General features: G+C 56.3%; 1 protein-coding gene across 3 annotated transcripts; it reads left to right on the forward strand.

Annotated features, from left to right (window-relative positions):
• Positions 1-1,297: 1,297 nt before the first annotated feature.
• Positions 1,298-24,775, forward strand: KCNC4 (potassium voltage-gated channel subfamily C member 4). Of its 3 annotated transcripts, none has more exons than XM_086391723.1 (4): positions 1,298-3,374; positions 14,771-15,707; positions 17,682-17,885; positions 23,658-24,775. In XM_086391723.1, the coding sequence occupies exons 1-4, from the start codon at positions 2,706-2,708 to the stop codon at positions 23,717-23,719; spliced, it is 1,872 nt and encodes a 623-aa protein (XP_086247849.1). In that variant the 5' UTR covers positions 1,298-2,705; the 3' UTR covers positions 23,720-24,775. The 3 variants fall into 3 exon arrangements, with proteins under 3 accessions (XP_086247849.1, XP_086247850.1, XP_086247848.1); XM_086391724.1 differs by having other exon boundaries at positions 1,346-3,374; positions 23,596-23,759; XM_086391722.1 differs by lacking the exon at positions 23,658-24,775 and adding an exon at positions 20,235-20,771 and having other exon boundaries at positions 1,346-3,374.
• The last annotated feature ends 248 nt before the right edge of the window (positions 24,776-25,023 follow it).

The following is a 25,023-nucleotide window of genomic DNA, read 5'->3' on the forward strand; positions in this document are numbered from 1 at the left end:
TGATTCTTCCTCATTCTAGCTTCTGGCTTGTCCTGGGTCTTCTCTTCCCAGTCACGTTTGGGAGATTTCTTTTTCACTGCAGCAAACTCAAAGCCAGCTAAACTCTGAAATGCAGACATCATATCCAAGGGGTAGGGAGACTAGACACAAAATGAGTGCCAGCAAATTTGGGTTTCTGATAACAGTCCAGAATGCTGTTTAACTTGTCTGTGTGTTAGTAGAGATTACTGTTCATCATCACATTATTTTGCTTTTTCTGACCTCATTAAAATGAGACTTTTGCTTATAAGGATTCCCCACATTTGTACTGGGCTTCTAACCTTTCCTCAGAGCTATAGCCAGATGGTGAACCGGGGTCTGGGGAGGTGTGTCAATCACCTTGCATTTCTGCTTTAAAATCCTTCTTACAGTGATCTGGACAGATATGGAGAAGGCTTGCCTAAAACTGTAAAAAAAAAAAAAAAATCATTAAAAAAGAGGACTAATTTAAAGATGTGGAAGAGTTCTGGACTTAACAAATAAAAACAAATGAATCTAGACATTGCTTTTGGATTGAAGCCAATGCAGTCGGGCTAGTGCCTAATATTTTGGATATGGTACCTTCTCAATCACTTAGCAAACAGGTTCTCAGAGGCAGGCACTGTGGGAGCTGTCAAGATGAAAAAGCAGTGTGGCCTGTAAGAGCTCAGGGTCGGAGAGCGGAGATGTGACAGAAAAAGGGCAAAGTCAATTTGCAATGAGTGAAACAGTAGAACCTGGAGGGAGTCACAAGGTGTGGCATGGACGCTTCCTATGTGCCCCCTGGGACAACGATGAGCCACGGCTTTAACCTAACGATCTTTCAGGGCCACCTGCCCCACACCCGTAACAGCGCCGGACTACGCTTTTCTTCCACCCAGAACAGGAGCTGCTTTTCTGCCAAGGCCGCCGGTGCCTTATTCCCGGCGGGGGCTTCGGTGACTGTGACAGAAGCCAGCATCAGGACGACGGGGATCTTGGACCCAGTTTGGGGCGGAGTCGTCAGGAGGCCCTAACACAGTGTCTGGGGCAGGAGGGGGCAGCCTCTTCCTAGCGACACTGTCTCTCCACTCTTCCGCCCTCCCCCGCCGCCCCCGGCCTCCAGTCGGCCACAATTAAACCGCAACAAAGCGATCGGCTTGATCGGGAGGAGGAAACGGGAGTGGCCAGAAGGGACAGGCGGAGGTTAGAGGTCAGAGGTCGAGAGCGCTTCGTTGGCCGCGGGACTGCAGTGGGAGGAGCTGCGGGTTCTAGGAAGGCGGGGAGTGGGGCCTAAGGGGGCGGGAGAGGATGGTGGCGGAGGCGCGCAAGAGCGGCGCGCCTGGCTGAGCTGGGCTCGGCTCGGCTCCGCGGAGGAACGCAGAGCTCGGCCGCCTGGGCCCTGCAGCTAGCCGGGTCGGCCCGGAGCCGCGCCCCGCCCACCCCGCCCCGCGGAGGGCGCGCCCGAGCGAGGCGGGGCCGGGAGGAAAAGGTGCCAGCGGAGTGGCGTCTGCTGCCAACGCCGGAGGGAGACGGAGAACCCTCGGAGCCGCAACCCACCGGCGTGGAGGCAACCCCCGTCCCTAGGCCACCTCTCGCTCGCCCCCTGCTGCGGGCCAAGGCCAGCGCCCCGCCCAGAGATGGGTAAACGCTTGGATGGCGTGGCTCCCAACGCCGCCAGATCGCAGGAGCCCGGCGCCGGGGCGCTGCGCTGAGGCTCCCTCTCGGCGCAGCCCAGGAAGCCTGCAGGTGTCCTTGGCTGCTCGGCCGCCACCCGGGAGACTCCTTCACCAGTGCCCAGAGCCCTGTTCCCTGGAGCTGCCCCGCCCCCCAAGCTCGGCGCCGCGCAGGACGCCCCGTCTGAGGCCCCCCCGCCCCGGCACGGCCCCCGCAGCGCCCAGCCCAGCGCAGCTCCCCGCCGCTGTCGAGCCGCGGACGCAGGACCAGAGGCTCGCTCCAGCGGGCGCGCTTGTTTTCCTTCTGCCGCCTCACCCTGCGCAGCACCCGCCTGTCTGAAAGCCGCGTTCCGCCCCGCCCGCCATCCGTGTCCTGCGCTGGATTTATGAATGGGGGGAAGAGGCCACATGCCGCCGCCGCCTCTTGTTGACCGCACGCAGCCCGGGCCCGCGGAGCTCCGGCTACCGTGAGAGCGCCGGCCCGGCCCCGGCAGCCGCTCCCAGGACTTGTTGCTGCTGCGCTGCCGCCGCCGCTGCGGCGGGGAAGCCGGCTGCTCCGGGGCTCGGCGCGGACTGGGAGCAGGAGGGTGGCCCGTGTGGGTGTGAGCGCGCGCACTGCCCGGACCCTCGCAGTGCGCCTGGACAGTGCACTTCCCCGTCTTTTGGGAGGTGAAAGGGGGGCGTGTCCCGGGCCTCTAGCGTCTGAGTGCCTCGGGTCCTAGCGGGGGGAACGTGTGTGTGCTTGCCCTGCTTCCCCGGGCGCCTCGCTTGGGTCCTCGGCTCTCCTTTTCCCCTCCTGACTCCCTCCCCGGCGCTGCCAGCCCAAACCCCAACCACCTGTGCACCCGAGAAATCCAACTCCTCTCGCTCCGTGCCCCGGGGGGCAGGCAGGGGCAGGGCCACGCCGCAGAGGGGGCCGCCGCCGCCTCCTGCCTCCTCGTCTCCTTCCCCTCCCCCGTCTGACGCTGCCTCCTCGGGAAGGGTGTTTGGAGGGCAGCGGCCGCCCCAAGCCGAAGCCCCGCAGCGCTTCTTATGATCAGCTCGGTGTGTGTCTCCTCCTACCGCGGGCGCAAGTCGGGGAACAAGCCTCCGTCCAAAACATGTCTGAAGGAGGAGATGGCCAAGGGCGAGGCGTCGGAGAAGATCATCATCAACGTGGGCGGCACGCGACATGAGACCTACCGCAGCACCCTGCGCACCCTACCGGGCACCCGCCTCGCCTGGCTGGCCGATCCCGACGGCGGGGGCCGGCCCGAGTCCGATGGCGGTGGTGCAGGCAGCAGCTGCGGCGGGGGCTGTGAGTTCTTCTTCGACCGGCACCCGGGCGTCTTTGCTTACGTGCTCAACTACTACCGCACGGGCAAGCTGCACTGCCCCGCCGACGTATGCGGCCCCCTCTTTGAGGAGGAGCTCACTTTCTGGGGCATCGACGAGACCGACGTGGAGCCCTGCTGCTGGATGACCTACCGGCAGCACCGCGACGCCGAGGAGGCGCTTGACATCTTCGAGAGCCCGGACGGAGGCGGTGGGGGTGCGGGACCCGGCGACGAGGCCGGCGACGACGAGCGGGAGCTGGCATTGCAGCGCCTGGGGCCCCACGAAGGAGGCGCGGGCCCTGGCGCGGGGCCCGGGGGCTGCCGCGGCTGGCAGCCCCGCATGTGGGCGCTCTTCGAGGATCCCTACTCCTCACGGGCGGCCAGGGTGAGTGGCAGGAGCCTGGGTCTCCTCTCGACAGAGACTGACTGACTTGACCACCACCTCCTTCCCAAATTACCTTACTTTACATGGGGCCCTGTGGAAATTATACCTTTACCCCACATCGCGCCCCCTGCACGCTTCAGGAGAGTGCACCCACCTGACTTACTACTTGGACCTAATCCAGCTCCTACTTTAAGGCATCCCCCCTCGCAGCGAGTAGACAACCCATAGCTGCGCTCTTGCTTTTCCACCCCCTCCTTCCTGCTCAGGCGGCCTCTCTACATCTACCCCCAATTCCTCTGAAGAACAGAGTCCCGGAGAGCTGGAATGAAGCCTTGAGCTGGGGTCAGGCAGAATTTGGGGCGATGGGAGGGAAACTAGGGTGTAAGTGGCCGATCTGGTAGGTCGTGGGGTTTGTTCCTTCCTTGTGTCCTATCTCATAGAAACCCTCCCAGCAGCTCAGTGTGCTAAGAACTGTGAGTTCTAGAGAAGGGGCCTCAGGCTTCAGCTCTTTAGCCATAATAGGCAGAACTGGGACCAGAACACCAGGTTTGGGAGAGTCCTTCATTTTCCCGAGAAGAAGCAAGCAGGAAGAGCAAGATAAGTCAAGATGCCTGCCCCAAGCTATGCCCCTGAGGCTTTCTGGACACCAGAGTTGTCCTGGCCTCTGCTGGGATGAAGGGAGAGTCAGACAGAAAGAGCCTAAGGTTCTGGGCCCTTCGGCTCCTACAGCCAGTGGCCAGCCACAGGCTGCCTGGTGATGATCCCAGATTTGTTGCTGCTGCTTTCTTCATGCTGCAGCACAAATTGGCTTCCCAGAAAGCCCTGGTTCAGGTTACTGCTTGAAATAGGTGACGGGGATGGATGGGGGGGGTAGGAGGAAGTGTAGATTGATTTAGGCAGGATCTGGTCCCTTCCCACCACCCCCTCCTCAAGTCAATCCACTTTTCCTTAATCCTTTTAGGTGGAATGGGGTGGTGGAGAGGTAGGCTTAAGCATCTTAAAAAAAATAAAACCTGAAGGATGGCTTTAGATTCTCTAAAAAAGAGAACCCTGTACCTTAGTGTCTTATCTCAAGCCTGGCTGGGGTCTATCTGGGAGACTGAAGACCAACGTGATGCATTGGATCTGGGTGTGGGGACGCTCTCCTGCTTCGGAAGCTGGTAGTTACCTCTGGCATCCCAAGTTGTCACATTAATGAGTCTCAGAGCTCTGCTGCCTTCCTCAGCACCTCTGGTGCTGGGCCTCAACCCAGTCATGGAAGGAAAAGTTCCACTCCCCCCACCCCCAGGGGAGAGCAGGAGATTGGGAAATGGGGCTGCAGGGAGGGGCCATGCTGGCATAAATGCTCTACCAGGGCACATGCATCTCCTGTATCTAAGAGGAGGGAGGAGCAGAGGGGTCAGCGGCTGAGGCACATGTCCTCGGGCAACCTCTGGAAGGCAGGGACTGGTTTCAGGACTGACAGCAAAGTTAGGGTGCCACCTCTGCTTCTTCCCCTGCAGCCCTGAGACCCGCTCAGAAGGTGAGGGCTCAGTGAGGCCCTGGCAGGCTATGAACCCCATGGGCTTCTCATGCAGTCCTCCAGCCCTGCTGGTGTACGCTTTCAGCTGTGTGCATGGTGAGAGGGGTGGGGAGGGGGCCGAGACAAGTGCAGATCCTTTTGGTTCTTTCAAAGTTGGCAATAGAGGGAGGAGGAGGCTGATTTAAGTTGGTGGAGTTGGGGAAAGAGAGAGTGCCAGGGAAGCAGGAATGAGATGAGATGCTTAGCGGCCCTGTTTCTGAACATTCTGGGGTCTCTGAAGACTTTTTGCTTACTGGGTTTCCTCTTCCTTGGATTCCAAGGGGCTGTGCCATCAGTGCACTTATTTTGTCCTTAACTCACTGCCAAGTGGCCCAGCCGGGGCTCTGTGAGTAAGCTCAGAGCCTGGTTAGCCTCTAGAAGTCCTCCATGAGGCCAAGATATTAATGCTTGGCCCTTTTGATGTATCAATAGAATCACAGCAGCCAGGGCAGTCCACTTGAGGTCGGAAATTTGGGGGCTGGGCTGGGTAACCCACTTAACAAAGAAACCAGGATTCAGAGGTGTTAAGTGTTTTGTCACAGACACTTAACTAATAAATAATAGAACCAGCAAACCACCCCATGCAGCCTGCCTTCTGATTGTTAACACTGATGTGCAGAGCTGTATGGAGCTCATGCCAGAAGGGGCTCGTTTCCTACAGAGGAACACAAGCCAAGGCAAGCCTTCAGCTGTTCCTGGGACACACAAGTGAGAGTACAAAAGTTTAAAAAATTAACTGATAGCAACTGCCATTTATTGAGCACTCCATGCAGGTACTTTGCATTAATCCTCCCAGTAAACTACCAGCAGAGGTATTAATATTATCCTTATTTAATAGACTGAGGCTGTGAGAGGGCAGACAACTTCTCTAGGGTCACGCAGCTCGAGAGCGGTGGGCTGGGACTCAAAGTCAGGGCCCCCTTCCTCAGATGATCACATGCTCTTGTTATCATGCTTTTGAGGTGGCTCATTTCGTACTCTGGTCTGGGAGGTGTTCCAAGGTTCTGTACCTGCTGTGGATGACATCAGAAAACACAGGGGCAGATGGGGACGTCAGAAGGGACACTGACTCAGTTACGCTTCCAGGCCTGAGGTACAGGGTTTCTGGGGCTGTGTTCTTCTGTGAGCTCTATTTACCCCAGGCCAGTAACACACCCCCCACCCCACAGTGCTGTCCCCTGGGTCTGTGTGCATACCTTCCCTCCCTCAGGCCTCTTCTGCTGCCTCCCTCATCCCTGGACGGGGGCTTCCAGGGCCAGTAAGGGTAGAGGAGCCTCCCACTGACCCCGGGCATCTCTCTGCACACAGCAGCTGGTCATTTGAGTAGCGCGTTATGACAGAAGCAAAACAGATACAAACGGAAAATAAACTGAGATGATTATGGGAGGCTGTTGCCTAGCTACTGGCCTGGCCCACAGAGCCATCTCCTTTGGGCTCGCCCCACTCTCTTCGCTGCGTCTGGGCCCATGGGTGGCTGCTGCTGTGGTTCTGTTCCCATAGCCTGACCTGGGAGCTAGCGCAAGGGGCGGGCTTGTCTTAGCCCCATCTGCCCACTGCCTGCGATCTAGGCAGAGGGAGGGCTCAGCAATGGTGAGGGTGGTTTCCCAGACTGCAGGGGACCAGTTAGGGTTTGGGCAGCATCCAGAGTTCTAGAATCGGGCCTTCCTCCTTTTCTGACGGCTGACACGAGGCCTGATGGATGGGACCCTGGGCTGCTCACCTCCCTTATCCCTGTTCCCAGAGGTCCCCAGGGCTGATCTGGCTTAAGTCCAGTCATTGGCCCTCTTAAGGATGATAGTCCTCCTTTGGGTAAATCAGTACCTGTTTTGAGTTTTCTCATGATGTTTCCCTTCTGAGTAGAGGAGGTTATCCCACAGGATCCCACTGCAGCCAGAGCTGGGGTTTCACATTGCCTAGGCATCCACTATGTGTCAGGTGCTGGCACCTGGGCCTTTTTCTGATATCTGACCCATGTGAGGCAGGGAGTATTAACTTTAGCTTACAGAGAAGGAAATGGAGACCACAGGGGCTTGTTGAAGGTCACGTAGCTGGGGGTAGAACTAGGATCTAAGCCCAGATCTTGGGCATCCCTGTGTGTGCTTGTCTGCTGCCTCTGCCACCTCCTGGGGCTCTGCTTGGAGAGGACCTCTGACTTCAGGAGGTTCTCTGCTGTCCTCCCATCCCTTCCTTCACTTATCCCTCTGAATTAAAGCCCCCATCTCCTTGCTCCCTAGAGTTGCTCACACCTGAGCTTGCTTGCTCTTTCTTTCCCTCACTGTGGGGCTTTTATAGGACAAAAAGAAAGAAGGCTTGGTTGAGAGAGGATACCAGGTTTTCTGTGGCCTGGGCAGAGGAATGAAACCAAGGCCTTCTAGGAAGGAAATACAGAGTTTGCTTCCTGCTCACCTTTTCTGAAGGCCCTGGCTTCTCCTGCCTGGATATTGCCTGGTACCAGCCACTTGGTGGGCATGACAGGCTTCTAAGTGAGGCCAGGGCTTGAGTTCCCCATGCCCTCTGGGTGAGAAAGGGCTAGGAACCTGAGTAGGAGGCTGGGTGCCCTGGCTTCCATAGCACCCTTGGGAGGACAGTGCCAGCATGCCCCAGGGCAGCCCCTCTGCCTCCTTCCCAGGAGCAGGAGCTGTGTCAGGCCAGGGCCTGCCTCCCACCCTCACACCTGTCTCTGCCCTTAGGCAGCCTCCCAGGCTCCTCCCAGGCTTGTTTTCTGTTTTCCTCTCTTGTTCTGAACAGACCAACATTTGTCTCTGAACATCTTGTCTCTGGATGATGAGGTGTTTCTGTTTGTCACCGTTTGGGGTGGGGTGTAAGGTGGGGGAAGGGATAAAATAAACTTGGGCTATTTTGGAGAGTTGGGGGAGGAGCAGGCATGAACAGAGTCAGGCAGCCGGGCCTTAGGAACCAGGAGCCCCCAGGCCCCTCACCTCTGCCCATGGTCAGTGTTGACCTGGGATGCTGGCACCGGGGTATGCATGCCACCTTTGTTTCTGGGCAGCCAGCCTGCCTCAACCTGACCCAGCTCCCTGTTGGGGTATTCCTCCAGCTGGGTGAGGTTACCTGCCCCTGGCAGGGATCCCCATCAGGCAGCAGGCTTGGCCCACCTTGGAGAGCCACAGGGTCTGAGAGCCCAGGTGCCAGGAGGGATTCCTGGGTGCCCCTTGTCACCTCTCCTCATGACAGGCTCCTTAGGACCAGGAGAGGGAGCAGGCAGGCACCTTGGCTTCAGTCATTCAGAAAGCATTTATTGAGCGTGTACTACATCCCAGATACCAGGGTGGCTTTTATAGAGACGAGTTAAAGATGGTCTCTACTCCTGAAGAGAGCCAGGTCAGGTGGAGTAGGTGGCAGCTAGAGAAAATTGAGTGACAGGAAATGGTAAAGGTAATACACATATATCATGAGAGGGGCCACAGTAGTCTTAAAAAATGAAGTTCAATAGGAGGTGAGGTAAAAAATGAAGTTCAATAGGAGAAGCCACACATCCCACCACTGTGTGGGATTTATTTCTTTAGGAGGGGGGTTGGTATGCAGGGAAGTTTCAACGAGGAAATATTAATAGAAGTTAAATCGGGTAGGCCCTGCATGATAATGACTTAGCTCCCTTAAATAATTTTTAGAAGGAAGCAGGTTATAAATAAATATATAAATAAATATTCAATGCGGGTAGTGCTTAAGCATGCAGAGTTAGGGAAGAAGGGAATTTCCTGGCCAGGAGACCAGCCAGAGCAGAGATAGGGCAGCATGGGACAGAAAGTCTTCAGGGGCAGGGACGTTCTGGTGGATGGGCAAGAGCCTGGAGTCACATTTGTCTGAATAAGTTCTTGGCCAGTGATCTGAGCTGGACTGAATTCCTTCTGGTGCTGGGACTTACCAGCTCTGGGCAGCTCAGTAGCCCTGAGTGCCCCCCAAGTGCTGACTTGGCAGAGGGTGGGCATGGTAGAGGCGGGTTCTGACACTGGAACCAGAGGGCCCTGGCTCAGGACAGGAAGGCCCAGGGCAGCCTATGAAGGGAGAGGAGCAGGGGGCCTTTGGCTGGGGCCTGGGCATCACAGTACAGGCCCTCACCCAGGAGCCCAGGGACATCTCAAAGACGCCTTGCCTGGCAGACTCCCTCTCCATTCCTGCCTCTGAGTCCCCAGGGCTGCCCACAGCCTTTCCAGTGCTGCCTGGGCACCAGGATCTCGCTTCCCCAGAAGGCTCAGCTCCACATCCATCCCCTCAGATCTTCCTCTGCAAGTGTCTTTGGCTGTGTTCTCAAATTCTCTTCTCCTACACTTCATCCTTAATATAGGTTTTTGGGCATGAGTCTTCTTATGTTTATCTGTCCATCTGTCTCCTTGGCCCTTCCTTCTTGGGCTCCCCTCCCCTGCTCCTGCTGATTGTAGTCAGCTCCCAATGACTGGTGTCTGTCACCTCCTCCCCACCCCCCCCAACCTAGCCTGTGCCAGATTTCTGAGCCACTCTAGGCTCTGTGCTAAGTTTTACAAATATCATTTCTTTTAATCCTCGAAACAGCCCTATTAGAGAGGTACTTCTCTTAGCCATTCAGTATGCTGTAGCCTCAGGGCCTTTGCACTTACTGTTCCTGCTGCCTCTGGAGTTCTGCTGGGTCTTCATCTAACTTGCTCCCTCACTTCTTCAGGTCTCTGCTTCCATGTCACCCTGGCACTGAGGCCTTGCCTGACCACCCTATTTGAAATAGCTACCCCACCCTCTCACTTCTTAACCTCCTTTCTCTTTATTTTTCTCCCTAACACTGATACCATCTGACATACTATATTTTACTTGTTTATTTGTTGACAGTCTGAAGGGCAAGGTGTTTTGCTTCCTGCTGTTCCACAGCACCCAGAATAGTGTCTGGCACATAGTAGGTACTCAATTTTTCATTTTATGAACAAAGATCCTAAGGCTCAGAGAGATCAAGAAGCTTGCCCAAGGCCTCCTGGGCTGTAACTGCAGAGCCAACTTGCACCCAAAAGTGTGTGACTTTACATAGTGTGTGTCCTGCATTGCCAAGGACAGTTGTGCAATGAGCTCGGTGAAGGACACTGGTCACAGGGGTGGCCCACCAGCTGAAACAGTTGGGCGTCAGGGAACAGATGGGTCCCCAACAGGATACAGCTGGCCAGTGCGAGGGGCCCAGGAGAGCAGGAAGCTTGAAGGAGCAGGGTGCTCCTTCACAGAGGCTAGGACCCTCCTGTCCAGGGCGGATTGAACCTCCTGCATCCTCCCACCTTGCAGGAGAGGGGCTGCTGCTGGCCAGACCAGTTCACACGGGTGGCTTTCTACCTGGACAGTTTTAATTTCCAGCAAAATCCATGCCCTCTGTCCCCAGGCAATGGAAAGAAGGGACAACTTTGGCCATGGGAACCAGGCAAGTCGCTTGTCCCCAGGCCTCAAGTTTCGTCATCTGCACAACAGCAGGAAGGACGTTGAGTTCAGTGACCTTCTAAATCTCACTTCTGAAAAGCAAAGACTTTGTGATAGTTTGGGTTCCAGATCCAGCTCGTCCTCAGAAGCTGCAAGGGGGTGTCCGCAGAGGCCCCCCTGCCCCGCCTCAGCTCTGTTGCCATTTACTGAGGCCTCACTGTGTGCCAGGCGCGTACTGTGTCGAGGCTCACGCAGTCCTGCAGGAACACCACTAGGGAACTAGCGCCATCCCACGGTGCAGAGAGGGACCGAGCGGCATGGCAGGATGGGGCACCCGGGGCTCCTTGGCTCTTTTTTGCCTTCAGTCTCAGCTCCCTGAGACCATGCAGCCCTGTGTGGGGCAGAGGCCGATGGGCAGTGCTCTGAGGAGCCCCGCCAGCTGGCAGAACGGCCCAGGCTGGATAGGAGGCTCAAGTGTGAGGCCTTGACCTCTAAGTTGGGTAGTGCAGCTGCCTCCTCCCTGGTCCCTTTAATGTCCCAATCGAGTTGTGAGAATGGAACTTCCCTGGTGGTCCAGTGGTTAAGACTCTGTGCTTCCAGTACAGGGGGAGTGGGTTCAATCCCTGGTCTGGGAACTAAGATCCCACATGCTGTGCAGTGCGAGCAAGAAAAACAGAAAAATCACAGACCAAAAAAAGAGTTGTGAGAAAGACAGCTGTATCCTTGCCACCAAAGGGCAAAGGCTGGGTGAAAGTAGGGCCACCACTTACAGCATAATTTGGCTTGGGGAATAATTTAGAGGAGAGAGGAATAATTTGGGCCCTGAAGGGGAACCTGTATCCCCGGGACCCAATATGGGGCAACCTGCCAGAGCACAGGCCACTGCATCCATCAGGGCTCGGCCTCAGCTCTGCCTGTCTCCTCAGGGAGGGAGTGCTTTCTGGGACCAGCCTAGAGGGGCCACATGAGAGACTGAGGCCCCATGTAGGTTTCATCAAGGAGGATTGTCCCACCTTTGGTCAAAGGGGCCAAGAGGAAAGATCTGTGAGTCAGGGGACCCAGCCTCAGTTTAATCCTCAACAAGTCCTTTTCCCTGTCTTGTGCCTCTGTTGGCCCTGAGAGGTGGGCACATGTGGTTCCCCTTTCTCTGTCCTCATTCTGAGAGAGGAGCAGGGAGGGGTGGAAGTAAGTAGATGGGATGGTTCAGTGTTTTTTTAAAATAATGAGTGCACAGTGCAGGAATTGAGGGTGGCTGGCACCCACTGGGCCTGCTGCAGAAGGAGCCCATGGGACAGAGTTGAGGAAGGCACCTTGGCTCTGCAGGTGGGAGAGTGTCCCGGCGCCACAGCACCCTTCTTCCCACCACCCTGCTCCCTGCACCCTCTGCTCCGTCCCTTGGCAGCTTTTCGTGAACTTGTTTATCCAAATTGCTAATTAACTTCATGTTGGGCTCCCAGGTGGGCCAACTCTCCTGGCTAACATTTCCTTCTGAGAGTGCAAGCTTCTGCTTCCCAGACTTCCTGGCAGAGCTGGGATATGCTGACCCCACCCCTCACCCCAGCCTCCTCTGCTTGGGAGAGCAGTGCCAGGGCTCGGGGTTCCTGGTATCACCATGACCACTGGATATGTGCCTCCACCAGCTCATCTCTGGACGGCCTTGGAACACCTATGGGCTGGAGCTATTTGCCTAATGCCCATGTCAGCCGAATTGTCTTGACAGCCCATTCCTCATGGGAAGAAAAATGAAACCAGACAGGGAACTTCAAATTCACCTTCATGGAGAGAAGCAGGCAGAAGAAGCTACAGACAGAGTTGTCAAGTGGGAAAGCACGTCTGTAGTCTGCTAATCTGCTTCTCCTAACTTACTGTATCTGATCAACCTGTCCATGCTCAAGTGTAAATAAGTCTTAGTTTAGTGTCTGGTGTCTGTCCCAAGTCAAAGATATATTTTCCTAAGGGTGAAATTATCAGTCATCAGAGAGCTGGCTGGGAGAAGTATTGATAATTCGGATATGACTTTCCTGGGTTTATGAATTGACCCTGCCCGGAAGCTGTGAAAAGAAAGTAAATGGTGCTGAGTTCAAATCTGGTTTCCATCCCTTTAAGGCTGTGTGACCTTAGACAAGTATATAACCTCTCTGATCCTCAGCTCCTCCTTTGGAAAATGGGATAATGGGGCCTACCTCATAGGGAAGGCTGAAGGTGATAACACAGAATGCCCAAGTGTGTGAGACAGAGTATAGAGAACTAATGAATGTTCATCCCCAAAGTTCCCTTCTCCGACTCACTTCTGCTCCAGAAATCCTTGGAGGCACCATTTCTTGCTTCATTTTCCCAGCTCATGAGCTTACACGTGCTCAGTTGTGTCCAACTCGTTGTGACTCTGTGGACTGTAGACCACCAGGCTCCTCTGTGGAATTTTCCAGGCAAGAATCCTGGAGCAGGTTGTCATTTCCTACTTCAGGGGATCTTCCCGACCCAGGATCCAACCCATGTCTCTTACATCTTCTGCATCGGCAGGAGGATTCTTTAACACTAGCGCCCCCTGGAGAGCGCCATTCCCCCTATATTCCCCCTTGGTGTTTTGCGGTACTAAGAACAAGGTATGTCTGCCCACACCTGCAGACTCTCAGGGAGGAAAGCATCTCTGGGGAGCATCATTAGATAGGGGGCAATGCCATGGCCAGGTGGAAATCGGAGTGGGGTGGGCATTGGGGTTTGCCAGGTGGTCATGGGGCACAGTCTTCCCTCATGTATCTTATTTAAGCTCAGCCCTCTGCTCAGGGACCAAACCCACCTCCACCCTCCCAGCAGGACAGGCTACAGCAGGGGGCGTGGACCCCAGCAACCAGTACCCTGACAGTGGTGAATGATGTCACATGAATAACAAATGAAGTCTCCGTAATTGGTGTTATTACACATGCATTTCATCTCCATTCATAATGATTGGACACTTAAACCCAGCCGTTCCTCTGCTGAGTGCCGCTGTCATCATTCTAGCTACGATTTCGGCAGCTGTCTAGATCGGCTGTTGCTACACTCTGATCCCAGTGGGTGCAGTTTATTTTTTATTGGCGCTTAGTGTCTCAGGAATTGTCAGTTCTTGAGAAGGGCGTGCGTGCATACGTGCGTGCTCAGTCGTGTCCAACTGTTTGCAACCCTATGGACCATAGCCCGCCAGACTCCGTCCATGGGATTCTCCAGGCAAGAATACTGGAGGGGGTTGCCATGCTCTCCTCCAGGGGACCTTCCCAATTCAGGGATCTAACCTGCATCTCTTGCGGCTTCTGCATTGCAGGCAGATTCTTTACTGTTGAGCCACCAGGGAAGCCTCTTAAGAAGGGACAGAGTCGATATTCTGCACAGACTACCCTGTCTCCTGCCCTGGAGCAGGCTGTCTACCTTCAAATGCTTCTCACCGTCTGGGCAGTCAGCTGGGACATTCTAGGGTGAGAGGCTGGCCAGAGGGGCTATGACAGGGCTTGAAGATGTGGGTCACAGTCAGAGCTTAATAGGTAGAAGGCCAGCTCCTTGCCTCTAGGTACTCCTTAATGCAGTGGCTCTCTTAACTTAGTGTGTATCAGAATTACTGGGAAGGATTGTTGAAACATTATTAGATCCTCCCCCCAGCATTTGTCATTCAGTAGGTTTGAGTGGGGCCTGAGACTTGGCATTTCTGACTGGTTTCAATTGATGCTGATGCTGATGCTCCTGGTCCAGGCCCTCACTTTGAGGACCACTGCCTTAAAGTCTAGTTACTCAAGTTGCAGTCTGTGGACAAGCAGCCTCACCTGAGAGCCTGTTAGAAATGCAGAAGCCCAGGCTCTGCCCCAGACCTCCTGAATCAGAGTGGCATTTTAACAAGGTTCCCAGATGGCGTATATAGCCATTCCAATTTGAGAAGCTCAGAGCACGACAGGGTTAGAGGTGGGCAGAGGTAGGCAGTAGGCAGGATGGGGCAGCTATAGATCTCTGTTCAGCTCCTTCCAGCCAAGAGCAGCCTCTAACTTCTATGCACCTAACAAGGACTGGGAAGTACTGCCTTAGCAAGCACATGGATAAAGGGCTTCCCTGGTGGCCCAGACAGTAAAGAATATGCCTGCAATGCAGGAGACCCGGGTTCGATCTCTGGCTTGGGAAGATCTCCTGGAGAGGGAATGGCTACCCACTCCGCTATTCTTGCCTGGTGAATTCCATGGGCAGAGGATCCTGGCAGGCTATAGTCCATGGGGTTGCAGAGTTGGACAGGGCTGAGCAACTCACAACACACGGATGAAGACCCTCCAGGGAGGGAATTCCAGCCCCTCACTGTGCACCTTAATCCCACCTCTCACCACCTGACAGACTGCATGGTGACCTATGGCCCCTCCCTCCATGGGCAGAGGGCCCTGTCCCCGCTGGGCGCATCCATTCCTGACACAGCTGCCCTCACTCTCCTCCCCGCCCATAGGTGGTGGCCTTCGCCTCTCTCTTCTTCATCCTGGTGTCCATCACCACCTTCTGCCTGGAGACCCACGAGGCTTTCAACATCGACCGCAACGTGACGGAGATTCACCGGGTGGGGAATACTACCAGCGTGCGCTTCCGGCGGGAGGTGGAGACGGAGCCCATCCTGACCTACATCGAGGGCGTGTGCGTGCTGTGGTTCACGCTGGAATTCCTGGTGCGCATCGTATGCTGCCCGGACACGCTGGACTTCGTCAAGAACCTGCTCAACATCATCGACTTCGTGGCCATCCTGCCCTTCTACCTGGAGGTGGGACTGAGTGGCTTGTCATCCAAGGCGGCCCGCGACGTGCTGGGCTTCTTGCGCGTGGTGCGCTTCGTGCGCATCCTACGCATCTTCAAGCTCACGCGCCACTTTGTGGGGCTGCGCGTGCTGGGCCACACCCTGCGCGCCAGCACCAACGAGTTCCTGCTGCTCATCATCTTCCTGGCCCTGGGCGTGCTTATCTTCGCCACCATGATCTACTACGCGGAGCGCATCGGCGCTAGGCCCTCCGACCCGCGGGGCAATGACCACACCGACTTCAAGAACATCCCCATCGGCTTCTGGTGGGCCGTCGTCACCATGACAACACTGGGTTACGGGGACATGTACCCCAAGACATGGTCCGGCATGCTGGTGGGGGCGCTGTGTGCACTGGCCGGCGTGCTTACCATTGCCATGCCCGTACCTGTCATTGTCAACAACTTTGGCATGTACTACTCTCTGGCCATGGCCAAGCAGAAGCTGCCCAAGAAACGGAAGAAGCATGTACCTCGGCCGCCCCAGCTGGAGTCGCCCATTTACTGCAAGTCACAGGAGACCTCGCCCAGGGACAGCACCTACAGTGATGCCAGCCCCCCTGCCCCAGAAGAGGGTGTGGTTGAGAGGAAACGGGCAGGTGAGGAAAGCCACCTCTCCCCTAGTGGCCAGGGGAGCTCCCGACTGAAACTCAGGCATTGGAGTTTGGGGTTGTGCTCTGGTTGCACTGGCTACCGTATATAAAAGGCATGCCTTTAGGAGGGCACAGTATTGAGGCTGAATCTCCATTTTCTGATCGCTTCCTGAACATCAGGCTCTGTAGAATGAGTATCCCACGAAATTTAGGTTGTTATGGGCAGTGCATGGGGCTGTAAGTGAGAAGCCTGGGTTTCTAATCCTGTCTTGGCCAGTGTGCTGTGTGCCCCCGGGCCAGTCATTCACCCTCTCTGGGTATAAATGCCTTACCTGTAAAACAGAAATGCTATCAATATCTTATTTCCAAGACTTGGACAAGCTCCAAATGAATGACGGATATGAAAGTACTTTGAGAAGTTAAACCCACTTTACAAATATCAGGCACTGTCATTATTAGCTGGAGAGGAGGGCAGCTGTTCTCCTGAGGAGCATCAACACATGAATCATTTCTTTCCAAACGTTCGAGTCTGGTGTCTCTTGGCCTAATAAATGTGATAACGTAATGGCTGTGGGAGGCTGCCTTCTGTTTGGCACAAGCTAGATTGAATCCTGGGCCTGGGGTTTAACATGGATGCAAGGGAACCAAGAGGGAGCAGCCCAGACAATATTGGGAGAGAGGAAAGGAAAGGGAAAAAACTGGTAGCTGCAAGGTGGAATAACCAGACCTGAGGGTCTGAATCATGCTATCCAAGGATGGGAAAGGCCAGCTCAGGAAAGCTTGCTTCTACCTGAGTCAAGAGGTGAAAGGAAATTTCCTTCATCCACAGCAACACAGTTATGTTGGAGAGTGGGAACCCAATTGTTAGGTATGGGATGAGCTCCTAAGAGAGGTATGAGATTCCTAGTATGGGGGGTCCATTGGATGCCAGGCCAGTGGGGAGCTGCTCATAAGACAGCAGCTCCCTCCTGGCATGGCTCTGGGGATAAAGTAGGACTTGTCCTTGTGGGGAGGTGCCTGGCTCAGAATATTCACCTGTGGCCTGTTGGTGGGGGCCCATCCTACATGCTGGGGTCATTCAAGGGCATGGGTCTTTCAAAGACCTTGATGGAACTCTTTAGGCTCCCCTTCTCTCCCCCACCAAAATGGTACCTTTTTCCCAGATTCCTGAACAGAAATCTCCCAGACAGTACCCCAGGGAATTTCAGTTCTACCCTGAGGTCCATTCAGGGCTCAGAGGGTAAGTTATATCACGATGTACAAGTCCCTGGGCTTCTGCCATGCACACTTCACCTGTGGCACCATGACCTGTGCCTTAGCCTGACCCTAACTCCTCGGTCACAGTAAGGGCATTCCTGGTCCCTGCCTTCAGACCAACTGGCCACCCCCCTTCTCCAGACCTAGGGACTCAGCTTTGCCTGTGATGTTGCCTGTCCAGTGGAGCAGGGGTCGGGACTAAGAGCATACACCAGTGGGAGCAGAATTGGAGCCTCTTCCCCTCAGGGTGGGGGTGGGAGTGTCTTCCCCCAGACACAAGTTAGCCCGTGAGACAAAGGGCTCTGAATCCTTCGGGCATCAACTCTGGCTTGGAATGCCTGGTGACTAAGAGTAAGTGCCTTCAGGTGGCCCAGGAAGACAGCTGTGGAAGCCACTCTGTAAGTTTAACCCCATCAAGCCAGACACTCTCCCAGGGAATGCATACTCATCCAAGTGTCAGCCTGAGCCAAACCCAAGGAGGCAGCAGACTCTACTGCCTGCCTTGGGCTGATCTCACAGGGCCAACTTGGGGAGTCTCTGCTTTTGGGGTATCTGTGGCTCCATCTCCAGCCAAGACTGAGAGGAAAGCCAGCATCCCACTCTTTGTCCCCAGGAGTAGGCCCACCCCCTGGTTCTGGCAGCACTCTCCCTGTGGGTTGGGTAAGTGATGCTCTAGGTCAGGGATCAGCCCTCCTGCAGCCTCCTTTTTGTCTGCCCCTTTAGATTCCAAGCAGAATGGCGATGCCAGTGCGGTGCTGTCGGACGAGGAGGGAGCCGGCCTCACCCAGCCCCTGGCCTCCGCCCCCACCCCTGAGGAGCGCAGGGCCCTGCGCCGCTCCGGCACCCGAGACAGAAACAAGAAGGCAGCTGCCTGCTTCCTGCTCAGCGCTGGGGACTATGCCTGCGCCGATGGTAGTGTCCGCAAAGGTATGGCTCCCCAGGCCGGGCAGGGGGGGAGCCCCCATGGCGCTGAGTCTCCCCAGTGTCCCCCATGGAGCTTGAGGTCCCCTCCTCCTCTGAGGCCGTGGCCACCATCTCCTCTGCCTTGGACGCACCCTCGCTTTTAGGATGGGTCCCCTGATGTTCTAGTCCATGGATTAGAAAGGCCCGTGACATCCCCAGAAGGTACACAGAGCCCCCCTACCTGCCAGGTGCCCTCCGGAAAGACAAGTGCTGGAGGGTGAGGGGACCACAGATCAGGGCTCCTGCCTGCTCCTTCCGTTTGATCACTTTCCTTTCCTCTGGTTCCTGCTGTGACCTTTAGGCCTGACTCCAAAGTGTCATTGCTAGCCTTCCCCTAGGCCTCCCTTAAACACAGCTCAGGCTTCCTCAGTAAGTAGTCCCAGGAGACTCCCAGGAGTCTCAGGAGTCAGGGTGAGAATGGAGTTCTGGTGTGAGGTCTTCAGAGAGCCTGGCATAGGCCTCCTCTGTCCTACACTGGGGGTCCTGCAGCCCAGCTGTGCAAGCCCCTGGGATGTGACTCTCCCTTCCAGGTAGAGCCAGAAGGTGACCAGGGGCTGGGAGTGGGCAGGGAGAGGGGGTATGTCCTGAGGCATGTTCTGAAGGATTTAGAGAGTTCAAGGGAAAGCTGAAATTCCATCCACAGTGGAGCTAGGGGATTCCTGGCCTGACCAAGTGGGACTGAAATGATTAGGGAAGGTGGAGCTCCATGATGGCTGAGGACCAGGGCTCTCAAGCCCCAGTGTTCCTTCTACCCAGTCCCCATCACTTTTTTGTCTTTTCTGCCCTGTCCTTGTCATCTAACCTCTCTTAAAAGCCTGCCTAGTTTCGGGATAAACCCCAATTCTCACCCCAAAACAGCTGGGTATAGGCTGCTTCTTAACTCGTTTTCTTTCAGTCCAACCCCTTTCCCCCGCTACTTCCCACCATCCCCAGATTCCAAACCAAAACAAGGTCAAGTGAGGCAGGGACAGTAGCTGCTGTAGGAATAGCCTGTGATTTCTCTGTCCCCACAAGGATGTCCCTTGGCCTGCCCAGCCCAGGAAATGTCCAGGGATACCTTCCCAGGCCCTTTCCTTGGCCTGCTCATCACCACTGTCCCCAGGGCACCCTGACCCTAACCAAGCCCTGAGAGCTATGTGTCCAGTTTTGCTGGACATGTGCCCTGTTGGGTGGCAGAAGCAGGAGCAGCAATCTGGAACCTGGATGTGGCCCAGCTAAATTTAGAGCTTTAAATGGATGGTGCTCAGACTACTTACACACTCTCCTGTGCTCCTCTGGTCACCCTTGGCCTCTGCCTAGCCCAGTCCTTGGGCTCTGGGTGTGCCTGTCCCTCCTGCCCTCCCCCTACACCCCAAACACACTGAGGCTTCTCCTGTGTCCTAGTTCAGACCTGGAGCCTTGTTCTGGCTGGAGAATGCTAAGTGGTTAGCATGGAAGGTGGGGTGGCAGGGACTCCACCCCCCATGGAGGACCTGAGCAAACAGAACCAAATCCTGAGCACCCCTGTGTTCATCCAGGGTGGTGAAAGACTCAGTGGAAGTTTCGGTGTGGAGGAGGAGGCTGTGAGGGTGCAAGTCAGAGGAGAGACCCTGAGGTCCTGGGGAGCAGGTCCCGTCTGAGAAGGAGCCCGCGTGTGAGCATGCATGGGGCTGGGGAGCCTGTGTCCCACCACCGTATCTCTCTGGGTGCTTGTGGGGCCTGGCTGCTCTAGTTTCAAGATGCCTCCACACTGCTTCTTGGCAACAAGCATGTAGCTCAGCCAATTAGAGTGACCTTCGAGAGGGAACAGGTGGGTTGCTGGGAAACAGGCCCTGCTAAGGAAGCGTGGCAGTTAGCATCGCCAAACTCCCAGTGTGCATTCGGCAACTTTACCCATGCCAGACCACGCCGCACTTCTCTGCGCTTGGGCTACATTCAGGTCCAGGAGGGAGTAGGCCCAGGACTCCTCCATCCACCAGCACAGACAGCAATGAGACCTATGTGACAGAGTATGAACTCCCTGGGAGGAAAGCGGTGCATGATCATTAGGGTTTCTTAGGGTTGAGAAAGAAGGGTCCTGAGGGCTGCAGGGTCTTTGTACAGCTGGAGGGAAACTTACCTGGGGATGATGACAAAGCAAAGGGCAGCTGAGGATGGGGCCCTGGGGTCCATCTGGAGACCAGAGAGAGCCAGGAAGCCTTTCCCAGCTGAAGCAGACCTCTGCAGCCAGCCCTGGGGCTGCCTGCCCCGCTGAGTCCCCGGAACACGGATCCCATGGAGCGTCTCAGGCGAGGAGCTGCGCCCCCCTGACCCATGTGCCTTTTCTTCACCAAGGCTGTGGAAAGTCCCGGAGCCTAAACAACATAGCGGGAGCGGCTGGAACCAGTCTGGGGCTGTCTCCACTGGCATCGCGATACAGCTCACCCTACCCTCCGAGAAAACCCCTGCTCGCCCACCCCTTCCACCCGCTCACCAGCCCACCCCCTGGACACTCGGCCTCGTAGCTGCAGCCTCAGCTCTCCCTGACCCTGGGCACCCGCACACAAACAGGCACACACAAGCCTCCAGCCTCGTCCCTCCTGCGTCTTCGGGAGTCAAACAGGATACGGGAGAATTGAGGCCCCCGAGCCTCCCGTCCACAGCACCCAGCTCCCTAAAAGGTTCAGCCCTGGAGCCTGAGAGCGAGGGGAGATTACTTCTAGGCCTCCTACCCCACTCACTCCCATTCTCAGCTGAAGGTGCCGTCACCCCTAGGACTCTGTAACTGTGTCTCTGGGCCTTGCCTCCCTCTCAGGCTCCCACCTAAATCACAGCAAATGCACCCCCATCCCTCAGGGCCTTCAACAAGTAACCGAACAGCTTGCAGTTGAACATCTCTGTCTGTCTGTCTGTCCATCCCACACCCAGAGCAACCAGGAATAAGCTGTTCCCTGGGGCGTGGGGCGCAGGCAGGGGTTCCCAAGTTGGAGCCCCAGGATAGGTGGCCTAGATGCAGGGATGTCCCCCTCTCGGTGGACCCCAGCCTCGGAGCCAGCCTCCCATCTGTGCCCCACCCCCCCGAGCTGCGGCATCGCTGGCCACGCGGCTTCCCCTGCTTCCTCTACAGTTCTCCTTCCTCTCCTGCTCCCTCCAGCTCCCAGTCCTGCCTCTGAGTCACCTGCCACTCCCACCCAGCCTCTGCGCTCTATATCGCTGCCAGAACCGGAGACTCATCTAATTTCTATAATTAAGTGTATTCATTTACTTAACGAGCCCAGGAGCACAACAGGTTTGTGAGTCACAGAGTGAGCAGGGGTGCACCCCGGGCAGGGGCAGCTGAGGGGAAGTGCAGGGACAGGAGCCATCCTGCCCCCACCCACTGCCTCCCGCAGGGGCACGCGGCCACGCCCAGGGCCCCTCCTCAGGGCAGGCCCCCAGCACACCAGCCAGGCTCGCTGGGACCACACTTCAGCCAAGACATTTCCTGTTTCACCTGATGGGAATTAGACCTGACAGCAGAGCTGGGCGCCTGGCAATTTTTAGAGCCAGATTATGCAACTTTGTGGAGGGAATGACTAAGTAAGGCCCATGTCTGCCCCTTCCAGAATGGGCAGAGATAGGCACCGCCAGACAGCATTCAGGGACTCGGCAGGAGGCGGGGGACTCTGGAAGCCGCCCCAGAAGGTGAACTGGGCACAAAGGTCAGACCATTTCATGGGATTGCAGGGGATAATGAAGAAGAGCATATTCTAGAAACATTCCCATTTCAGTCAGTGCCTTCTTCAGCCTTGGACAGACACAGGAAATTCTCTTCAAGGTGGGTCCTGGGCTCTCCCCGCCCTGCTGTGGTCTGTGGGGCTGGCGTTCTGTTTGCTCTCGGGAGGAAGAGAAGAAGAGCTGAGAAGATACAGGACCATTCATGCCACTGCTCCTCAGAAAGGGACACAGACAGGCAAGCCCTGGGGAGCAGGACAGAGAGCAGGGCACCTTCTACCCTTTCAGTCCCGTCTGAGAGCCCAGCTTCTCTTCCAGTAGGATGGTTTAGGTCCTGCCCACTCTGGGCTCCCCGGTGCTGGGGTCCTGACTCCAACATGGACACTGTGAGTGAGGTGACCGGTGTAGCATGGGCACTACAGCTATTTCCTCCTCTCACTTGCCTTTCTGGTTCAGGGAACTGAGGCGGCTATTTCTGTGGCAGCCCTCAAGTTGTCAGGAGCCCAAGTTTCCACGGCACCCACCGCCTCCTTCCCTCTTCCCTCCCACAGAAACGGGCATGCTCATGGCACCCCCATGGTGGGCACAGATGTCCCTGGGCGACATGATGCAGGAGTGCCAGCCTGGGGCCCCTTGTGCCTTGAGGGGGCTGGGTGGGCTCCCACACACCCCTCCTGGCTCTCTGGCTTCTGTAGGGCTGACACAGGATTGAGCCAACAGTAACGCTGAGTAGGCTGCCCGCCCCAGCTCCCTCCCAGGGTCCTGGGAAAGGACAGAGCAAGTATACAGGGCCCCACAGTACTCTAGGCCCTGCCTGGGAAGGTGGCCCTCTTCACAGGCCTCAGGCTTGCCCAGGCCCTGGGCCTCCCCGTTTTAGGAGAAAGCTCTGTCTTCCGCCCACAGTCTGAGAGCACAGTTTGCTTTCCCTTGCCTCTGGATCTGGGCTTGTACCCATTACTTTGGCTTCTAACCATCTTCCCCTTCATCTGTGACCCAGCCCCTCCCTGCAGAGCAGGGGAAGCAGGCCAGGCAGGAGTTGCTACCTTTCCTGTTTGTACTAGTTGCTGCTGACAACTGTGGAGACCAGTCCTCAGCCCTCAGGGCTTCTGAGAGGGGAAGCTGTGAGCTGGAGCCAGAGGGGAGGGTGCCTGGGAGTCAGAGGAGAAGCTGTGCAACAGCCCTGGCTCCCTTTCCGCAGAGCTTCCTCGGGGCAGGGCCTTGTCTGCCCTGGCCAGAGAGTATCACCTCCCCAAGTCCCTGCCCCCACTGCAGCCTCCTGCCTGCCCTACCTGTGCTCCCACTAGGAAGGCAGGGGAAGGCAAGGCACAGGCCCCTGCTGTCCAAGGCTGAGAAGGAGATGTCTGGAAGGGCTCACTGAGGTGTTGGGTTTCCTGCCTCCTCTCCTGAGTGGGGCACATTCGTTCTCCCTGAGCTTCCTCTTCAGCACTCACCCTGCAGCTGCTGGGACTCTTCCTGGCAGACTGAGGAAAGGAGCTGGGCCTGACATGGCAGCACACTCAGGAGCCTTCCTCACCAGCCCCTGGGACAGTGGACTAGACTAGGTGGTGACAGCAGATGGAACTGTGTTGGGGGCGCGGAGCACAGGCTGGGCAGGCGATGGCCTGTGGGCTGAGAGCCCCGGCAGGAACTTCCCTTGCTGCCTCCATGCCAGGCTGCAGAGCTGTGATCCCTCTCCCCACCACACTGCAGCTTTGGGGACCTGAGGGCTCCTGGTTCCTGGAGCTCATTACCCGACAGGCATGGAGCTGAGCTGTGACATCACCTATGGGTCACTGTGGCCCAGCGCTGGATTGGCAGAAGGACGATGAAGGGCTCACCCTTTCCTTCCTGTCCCTGCTTTCTGGTTTCTTAACTCCAGGCCCCATGCCTTGCATCTCTGGCCTACTCCTCAGCCCACAGCGTGTGGGTCAGCAGCTGCCTTCCTTCTAATATCTCATTCTTCGTTTCTCCCTTTCTTTTGCTGAACTCCTTACCTCTCAAGAAGGCAATGTTGAGCCGAAAGCGTGCGTCCCAGTGTCTCACACCTGTGCTCTTTAAACACAGAGACCTGCCAAGACGCCCTCTCGTCCAACTATGCCCAGGCCGAAGTCCTCACCCTCTCTTAAAGCGGCACCAACGTGAGAGAGACAGGCAGACAGACAGAAAGCCAGAGGCTTAGGGCAACTCTGGAACCCAGGCAAGAATCTTTCGCTGGGAAAGACTCATATCCTTGATTGCACAGGACTGATGGAAACCTCCCACGTGACCCTCGGGCCCAGAGCCATCGGGTCTGATGTTCTTGTTCTGTTGTACATTGAAGAGATATATATGCACATATAGTATCTATATTCATACATACTATACCATTGTGTGTAGTGCGCGTGCTCTTGGTGGTCTGTCTTCTTCGTTAGGCTGTGTCTCCCCAAATCTTTGCCCGACCCCACCCCCTTTCCCTTCACTGATTCTTTGTTTCTGCCGAATGTGTATGTGGAATATCCCAGGAAAAATACACCTGGGAACTGCCAGTCCAGCTGGGTGGTCCCAGGCTAGACTCTCCCTCTTGGGAGCATTTCCCCTGTGGGCCAGAGGCTGGTGGAAGGCCAGATTGCTCCCTGGGGTCACTGCTCCACTGGCCTCACCCCACCCCAGATTGGGGCTCTACCTCCCACCCCACGCCCCAGTTGTTGGGGGACGTCCCAGGGCTCTTCTGCAGCTTCTTCCACTCCTTTCTCCACCTTCCCTGTGTCCTTGACTGAGGGGGTGTTTTGTCTTTTTTTATTTCTGGGTTTTTGTTCTGTCTCCTTCGTCCGTTTGTTTTCCAAAGATGCTGCTGGGCAGACGGGCAGGGAAGGGGTCTGTCTGCCCATCTGGCTCAGGGGTCTGAGAAGGGGAAGCCGCGGGCGAGCGGAGACCAGTTGCAATACTGTACTTCCTGGCTGGTGGCCAGAGGATGCGTGCAATAGCCGAGGCCAGGTGCCCCCCTTCGACCTTGGCCTCTGCCCCTGCCTCAGCCCTCCCTCCCCACTCCCAGCCCGCCCTGCCCCTCCCTAATGTTAGTCGTCCTTTTCTAAAGCTGTCCCCTCGTGCGTCTGAGGCATGCCTAGGCTGGGCCCTACCGCCCTGTCTGCATGCCTGTGACTGTCATGCCGTGCTCAAGCCCCAATAAAGACATCTGGAGCGTTCTGCTGTGCCTGCTGTGTGACTGCCTCTGTCTCTCCTTTCTGTGTCTGTGGGGATCTCCCTGGCTGCCCCCCCACCCCAGCATTTTAGAAATGCATACTCCTAACCCCACCCCCACCAGGAATCACCAGTGGAGCCCAGCTGCATTTAGAACCAGACACGAATGCTTAAGATGAAGAGTGATTCTGGCCAAGGTCCCGCCGAGAGCACTAACCTGGGACCTGGGCTCCTGGGCAGTGATCTCCACTGC

The sequence above is a fragment of the Bos grunniens genome, chromosome 3 (genome assembly GCF_055505025.1).
Source record: "Bos grunniens cultivar Pamir isolate PY7600 chromosome 3, Bosgru_T2T1.0, whole genome shotgun sequence".
NCBI classification, from domain to species: domain Eukaryota; kingdom Metazoa; phylum Chordata; class Mammalia; order Artiodactyla; family Bovidae; genus Bos; species Bos grunniens.